At 40.2% G+C, this 8,225-nt stretch overlaps 1 protein-coding gene across 1 annotated transcript; it reads right to left on the bottom strand.

Annotated features, from left to right (window-relative positions):
- Nucleotides 1–2,702: 2,702 nt before the first annotated feature.
- Nucleotides 2,703–7,543, bottom strand: RAB39B (RAB39B, member RAS oncogene family). Its single transcript, XM_024564353.3, has 2 exons — nt 7,033–7,543; nt 2,703–3,204 (listed from the first exon to the last, which is right to left on the bottom strand). The coding sequence occupies exons 1-2, from the start codon at nt 7,245–7,247 to the stop codon at nt 2,778–2,780; spliced, it is 642 nt and encodes a 213-aa protein (XP_024420121.1). The 5' UTR covers nt 7,248–7,543; the 3' UTR covers nt 2,703–2,777.
- Nucleotides 7,544–8,225: the final 682 nt, after the last annotated feature.

The following is an 8,225-nucleotide window of genomic DNA, read 5'->3' on the forward strand; positions in this document are numbered from 1 at the left end:
AAGTGGCATGAAAGTCCCAGGCAGTAGAGAGTTCTCTGTGACTTTCAACATAATGGTTACTCAATTTTCAAAAAATCATATTCTCTTTCTGGCTTTGAGACACTGGTAAACACCGTGGTGCATAGTATATGTCAGCGCTAATGGATACGCGGGTAGTGGTCGCTGCGCTATAGTGACAGATTCTGGAAACAGCTACAACACACACTTGGAATCTCACAGTCACATAATCAACCATTTTACTAAATACAAGCATGTTTTCATTCACATACAGCTAAAGAAAACATTTTTTTCACATTTCATTACAGTGCACAACAAAGTGAGGAAAAGTATACAGTACATTTTATTTTGGAATATGAGACAATCTATTCCAACATGCAGTTGTAGTCTTTGTTACAAGTTAATCTTTTCTTTACTTATGTAGTAAAATAGCTTCTAAAGCTTTATCCTTAGTATTGTATTAACACCTGATTTTTTTCACACTTATTTTCTAAAACCCACTTATTGCAGTGACAACAGCACTGAATTCTACTGAAATGATTTTTAAAGTTTCTAGAACTTGTTTAAGCAATTAAGCTCAGCCACCTTTGCTGGATCTATGCTGAGTATTTTTTAAACCTGCCTTAAAATGCAAGGAATGGGAAAAGTATACATATAGTGTATTTTAGTCAAAAAACTGTAGAGAAGTTTTGTTTTTGTCTTTTTGTTTTTGAACTGACAGAATCCAGTCAACTCTCATCTATCCACTGGATAATCTTGCTTTCAGAATCTTTTAAACATAATTAAGTATAGTAGTTGATAAACTTCGTATTAACCCAAATTACCATCTTTTATTTGTCATCTACACTTGATCCTAGACAAAAGGCCGAGAAGCAATTTTTATTTGTCATCTACAATCACAAAACTTAGTTACTCTGCCCAAGCCTGGCCATGTTAAATGTGAGGAGAGATCGTGATTGGCTCACTTGTAGTTGATGGCGTAGGTTGGGCGAACAAGGTTTGTTTCCATATATTTATGATTTGGCTTCTTTATTCTGACTGAAGTAAATTTCCACATTTTCAAATTCAATCACATTCATACTGAAGTTTAACACTATATCGCAAAGCAATTTACCATTCTCAGGCTTTCCTATCACAATGAATATGAGAAATCTGACTCTAATCAGAATTTTCTTACTGTGAAAAGTATGGCTTTTGCCTAGCTGAACTGGCTACAATTCAAAAAATAATTTAAAGCATCACCTCTGTTCAAGAAGGTAATGGAACCTCAAGCCAACTGTTCCAATTTTCTGATGCAGTTATCTGTCTGTTCACCTGAGAATTAAGAGAGCTTACTTGCCAGGGCAGACAGGAACCTAGTATAGGTATATGGCAAACCGGTGAGTATTTTATTCCCATCCCACTTCCCATTGCTGTATTTGGTTCCTTTCAATAATGTGTCCACTGTGTTTCAGTGATAAGAACACTTCTAGCATACACAGTTCTAAGGTGTTTTCAGTTGTGCAATTATTCACTTGTTTAAAGCCTTCTTGTCAGTAACACCTGAATGGGCTTTACCTTTGATTGATCCCTAGGTTCCCTCAGCATTATAGTTGAATTGTAATCAATAAGGAAACATCCTAACATGTAGAGAACATTTATTTACAGTCATATCTCTTCCAAAGTGAACAAATTAATAACAGTTCCTTCATCTGACAGCAAGACAATGCAGGGAAACAAGAACCAGGAGTCAAGACACCTTCACCTTGGCCAAGTGAATCTCCTGCCTCTTAGTTTACTTTTGTAAAATGGAGAAGAAAACCTCACAGCCCCGTTAATGCGGATTAAGTAAGTAATTCAAGTGACTGTAAGGTGTTTGTAAGAATTATAGCGCCTCCTGTTGAGAAGGTACCTAGTACAGGATTGATGAGTGAGTGCCTGTTTTCAGAGGCACTCCCTGTGTTGTTGCCATGCCCTGAAGAAACAGGCCCGTTGTTTACTTCTAGATTGCAGTTGCCAATGCGGTGAAACCCCAGGCATACTCAGAGGGAAAAGAGGGTACGGCATTTGAGTTAATGTTTCTCTCTTCAACTTACAAGGTATTTAGCATGGGACAGTTTCTTTCTATCTGTGGTTATTCTATCACAAGGGTGTAGATTTCCCCCAATGTGATAACAGTGTGCAAATAGCCTCCCTTTTCATAGTCACACAATTTTTACTAGAACACCAGGCCTTGAAAGGGTCTTAGTAAATACCTGGTCCACACCCATCATTTTACAGATAAGCTGTTTAGAAGCTAATTGGTACACTTTAACCAAACCTAGTACGCACACTTGGTATAGGATAATCTCACGAATTAAGATAATCTCAGTTTTTTAGTTTTGCTAATTGTTCCCAATGATATACTCTTTTCCCCCTTACATGTGTCTTTATGTTCATGACCAATGAATGAGCTGAAATACCAAGAAATAGTTGTCTTGTTTGTGGGTATACTTTTCTGGGGCCTGGCTCCCCAAACCTCAGGCTCTTGACATGTGGTTTACAAAGGGCACACAGAGCAGCCACTGCCCAGCATGGGCCACAAAACAGTGCTTGGCCATGCCAGTAATGTAGTCCCTCAGTCACAGCACCCAGGCTCCCCCATCCATCTGCCCACAACCTGTCAGAGTGCCCCTTGGGAAGGAGGTTCACTTGGTATCCAAAATAAGGTTGGGTTCTCTTCAGTGACACAAGGATTCTATTCATTTAGATCACTTTTAAGTTCAGATGGGAGAGCATGTTTTGTAAATAAAAAGGCCTGACTAGCACAAACATCTCCTCTCTGATTTGACAACCTCTTCTGAAGAGTGAACCACATTTGGTACAAATCCACTCTTCACCCCTTCCCAGCCCTCCTGGATTGTAATATCCCCCCTTTTAACCAGCTCATATATGTCTTTCGTCAGGTCTGTGAAGGCTTTCTCCACGTTAATGGCATCTCGGGCTGATGTTTCAATGTACTTCATGCCGTACGCAGCAGCCAGTTTCTCTGCCTCATGGCGAGTCACTTGCCTCTGTGTATCCAGGTCACACTTGTGACCCACCAGAACAAATACAATTTGGTAGGGCTGAACATGTACTTTGGTCTCTTCTAACCACTCATGGACATTCTGGAAGGACCTGCGGTTGGTAATGTCAAATAAGAGAAGACCACCTACTGAGTTCCTGTAGTAGGCTCGAGTGATGGATCTAAAACAAAAGAAAGAAGTAAAGAATTAAGGTCATGCCCCAAATCCTGTATGTACTTCAATGAACTCAGTGTATTCTACTGTTTATAGTTACTGACACAGTTCTTTAGTAAAAATGATTTTCTTTTTTTTTTAACAATGGGATACAATTTGTACTTCTTAATACCTTCAAATTTTTCTCTCAGTCCCTCAACCACCCTTCCCATTATGCTAATTGAAAAAACATGTTACAACCCCCCCCCCAAAAAAAAACAATGGAATACAAATGTCATCCCATAATCATAATATGTGAATTTTCAGTTGAGCAAAATTTTGAAATATCACCTAGAAATGAATGCTCATGGACTTAGAGGCATTTTCCCTCAATTCAGGTAGAACCACGGCTAACTCTCCCACCCCAACAGCTGAATAACTGAAGGAGACTTCCAGTTCTGCAAAATAAGACACCTAAGTCACAGGTTATCCTGAGGCAAAATGAAATAATGGATGCCAAAGTGTTCTGTGACTTGGAGGGCTCATTATAAATTCTAGTAGTTGAAATGCATTTTTTAAAAAGAGTACTTGTTTATTTTTAGAGAGAGGGGAAGGGAGGAAGACAGGGAGAGAAACATCAATGTGTGCTTGTCTCTCACACGCCCCCTGCTGGGGACCTGGCCCACACCCCAGGCATGTGCCCCGACTGGGAATTAAACTGACAACCCTCTGGTGTACAGGCTGGCACTCAATCCACTGAGTCACACCAGCCAGGGCTGGAACAGAATTTTTAAAAAGATAAATTTGTCCTGACTGATATGGCTCAGTGGATTGTGCGCTGGACTGTGAAGCAAAGGGTCACTGGTTGGATTCCCAGTCAGGGCACATGCCTGGGTTGTAGGCCAGGTTCCCCGGTGTGGGGCATGTGAGAGGCAACCACACGTTGATGTTTCTCTCCTTCTCTTTCTCCCTCCCTTCCCTTCTGTCTAAAAATAAATAAAGAAAATATTTTTTAAAAGATTAATTTATGGTCATTGACAGAAAATGCTTATAAGTATATAGGTATATTACAATATACTCCATTTCCCAATTATCATTCACATGTTTCTCTTTCTATTATTCCATTATTATTTTAACCTAACAGGGGTCCTCAATGTCTTGCGTGCAAAGAAGCATGATTTTGCGGAGAAACACAATTTTATTTTTATTTTTCAGGACATTGGGAATAGGATAAAGAGACATGGCCTGCAAAGGCCTTGAGCAAAGTGCCTACCAGCCATTTTTCCTGACACATTTCAGAGAGGCTGAATAAGGAGCCACCAGTTGGGCAAGACTGTCTAAATCGTCAAAGCTTCCCCTTAAAATGGCAGGATTTATTTAAAACATTATAATCAGAATATTTCTAATTACAATATTTTAAAATATATATATATAAATTTGCTATACTTCATAAACAGAAGAAACCTCATCTTTTTAAAGATTTTATTTATATTTTATTTTTAGAGGGGGGAAGGGAAAAAGAAAGAGAGGGAGAGAAACGTCTATGTGCAAGAGAAATTGGTTCCTTTTGCACAACTTGGCCCACAACCCAGGCATGTGCCCTGGCAGGGAATGGAACTGGTGACCTTTTGGTTTGCGGGCCAGCACTCAATCCATTGAGCCACACCAGCCAGGGCCAAACTTCAGCTTTTTAATTTCTTGATTTGAGGAATCTCATTATCAATACACATTACAGTACTTTGCTTTAGGGCTTAGAATTATTTGCTTCTACAACTGGTTGCATTAGAGTATTGGGCTTTTTTATCTATGCCTATTTTTAGATTTTCTGTCTTCTTGGATGAAGAAGATAAAAATGAGGACTGAATAGTTAAGGCTTATGGCAAATGACTTAATGGTAACAGAATAAACATTTTCCAGAGGGTTAAAGTCCAGACTATATGATGGGAAGAGCAAACTGGTTCAAGTCCCTAGAACCAGCCAAACCAGCCCTAGGGAATGAAAACAGTTCTAATTCCCTTATGTTTGAAGACTCATGGGTCATGGTCAAGAGTTTTGATTTGTGAACAGCTTGGTTCAAGACATCAATAAGAAAGCTGTAGATCCCTTTCGAAACTCTAAAATACGTTATTACATCAGTATTACAAAGTAACAAAGTGAGTATTTAGAAAGTAACAAAACCCCTTTTAAGCACAACATAAAGCTGTATAAAAATGAAAACCTTCAGTACATTGAAAAATTTTCTTGCCCTGGCTGGTGTGGATTAGTTGGCTGGGTGTTGTTCCAAAAACCGAAGGGCCCCAGGTTCGATTCCTGGTCAGGGCACATGCTTGGGTTGTGGGTTCTGTCCCTGGTCGGGAGCTTGCGAAAGGCAACCAATGTTTCTCTCACATGGATGATTCTGTCCCTCTCTTTCTCCCTCCCTTCCCCTCTCTGTAAAAAACATATAAATTAGCATGTCCTGAGGTGAGGATAAAAAAAAAATTTCTTGAACAAAGTCCAAAGACAAATGACTAATTTGGAAAATATTTTATACCATGCATGCTAGAAAAAGGGTAAATATTCCTAATCCAAAAAACCCCCTCTAACAAATAGATATCACCCAATAATAATAAGTAGCAGATATGAAAAGGCTATTCATACAGATATTCCAATAAATATAAAAAAGACACCTTTCTTCACTTATGAGAAATGCATTCACAAGTTCAAAGTATACCTGTACAAGGATATTTGCCAGTACTGTTTGTGGAAGTGGGGATTTGGAGACATCTTAAGTTTGTAGTTATCTTTTCTGCTTATCCCTCTTTAACCACCTAACCAGTATCTTCTATGCTCAATTAATGTGCAATAGATGAATAAATGATCATAAACATGGGCTATTGAGGCCTTTTGATCTAGTTCCTGATGTTCTATGTGACTTCAGTTCAAGTTGCTCTCTCAAAGTTTTCTGTGTACATTGCTCTCTATCACTTCTGTCGCTATACATGCTGCTTCCTCTCCCTGGGCTTGTTTCCTGTAATATTCACCAGGCCTCATATTCTCCAGGTAGTCTTTCCTACCTCTGTATATATTATACATATATTTACAAATGATGCACATTACAAAGGAAAAACTAAGGATTGTACAAGAAAATTAAACCTGTTCATTGATTACATGTTATGTGCTAAGATTTATAGTAGGGAGTGGGCATACAAATCTAAACAAGACTCTCTGTTGTGTAATTGCTGATGATCTGTTCCCCACCGCCTCCACTATGCTAGCACAGAAGTTTTAAGAGGGAAGGGCCTATATATGTTTTGTTTACACGGCATCCCCTTGTGTTAATTTGTTCAGAAACAAGCCCGATGTGTGGAATGGAGTGGATGCTCCCTGAATGTGTGCTGATTGCAAGAGGGAATCAATCATCAGTATCTATTTCATATATATATATATATATATATATATATATATATATATATATATATAACATAATATGTCTGTATCTGTACTTATGTCTATCTTTACATCATATATGTCTATATATGTTGGGATGACCTGGTCACATTTTAAAAAGTATGCAGCATAGGGACTGAGACTGATGAATTACAAGCCAATTCCTACTGGCTTGTTAGCCACCAAGGGGCAGGATGGTGGAGTTGTGGTGCAAGCAATCCGTGTTACTGACTGGCCTTTCCTGCCAGGGCGCTTCTTTCCCTGCACGGAACTCCCAGCTAGGGGAAGGTGGGCTTAAGCAGAAACCTTCAGACCTTCGGTACCCCAATGAGCGGGCCGCCACCGGGACCAGGAAGTCCTCTTTCCCCAGGGGCTGTGTAAGCTCCCAAGACCCTCCCACTGCTCGCGGCCCCGACTGCGCTCCCACCTGAACCTCTCTTGACCCGCGGTATCCCAGATCTGGAGCTTGATCCGTTTTCCTGGCTCAATCTCCACCAGACGCGAGAAAAAATCCACCCCCACAGTGGGGTCTGAAACCTGGGCGAAGCGGCCCTCAGTGAAGCGGCGGATCAGACAGGACTTGCCCACCGTGGAATCCCCGATGACAATGAGCCGGAACTGGTACAGCCAGATGGCCTCCATGGCCCGGGCTCCGCAGGTCTTATCCCTGGCCCTGTGCGGGGAGAGGGGTCGTCCCGCCAAGGCCTCACAGAGGGTGGCTCGGGTCCGGATCTAGATCCCTTGCGAGCACATCGCTTGAGGAAGCTCGCGGAGAGGTAGGCCCAGGCGCAGGGAGAGCAGAGGGATGGATGCTGTGCTCACAGAGGTGATGAAATGGCAGCAGCATCAGCACCACGCACTCTGACTCATCACCGACAACCAGGTTACTGTAATCCCCCGCGTAGACGCGTCGCCTGGAGCCACCGCATTGTCTGTAAAACGAGCGCATACAGAAACGACTGAAAACCGTTATTCCCTTCTCTAGTTTTTCCACCCACCACTTCTTCTTAATTAAAAATGTGTATCTGTCAAATTGCAAAAGTAATATCTCTTATTAAAACCAGGGAAACAATACAAAAATGTATACAAAAAGTAAAGTCCATAATTATCTGTGCCCCACCCTCTCCAAGATATTTATCAGCTTGTTATATATTCTTCCCCATGGATTTCCTGGAAAAAATACATATGTATATATGTATACATGTACATATATAATAAAACATACATGTATACGTATATACATTTGTTGCCTTTTGATTCTACAAAAACGGGATCAAATGGGACCAATACCCTGACAGTTGCTTTTTGCAACTAACAAAGAATCATAGACATCTCTCCGTTTCCAACTAATCTTTCTTTTGTCACGACAATGCTGCAGTACCATACATTATTTCCTTGAGATGGAGTCTTACAAGAGGGCTTAGGAACTCAAAGGGTATGAGTATTCTAAATGTAGTGAATGTAGGTATTATATGCAACTTGCAGAAATATTTACTAATTTAAATTCTAGTCAGCGATTTGTGAAAAGACTACTTTTTTTTACATTATTTCAATCATCATATGCTATATTCTCTCGTAATTCTTGCCCATCTCTTGTAGTTAAATAAAAAGGTATCTCTG

Source organism: Desmodus rotundus, chromosome X (genome assembly GCF_022682495.2).
Source record: "Desmodus rotundus isolate HL8 chromosome X, HLdesRot8A.1, whole genome shotgun sequence".
NCBI lineage: Eukaryota > Metazoa > Chordata > Mammalia > Chiroptera > Phyllostomidae > Desmodus > Desmodus rotundus.

Bases quoted from the DNA above. Each gene is read 5' to 3' on its own strand.
- RAB39B (XM_024564353.3), bottom strand. From the start codon at position 7,247: ATGGAGGCCATCTGGCTGTACCAGTTCCGGCTCATTGTCATCGGGGAT. The intron at 3,205-7,032 runs GTGGGAGCGCAG...CTTTTGTTTTAG, and splicing joins GCGGGTCAAGAGAGGTTCAG to ATCCATCACTCGAGCCTACT.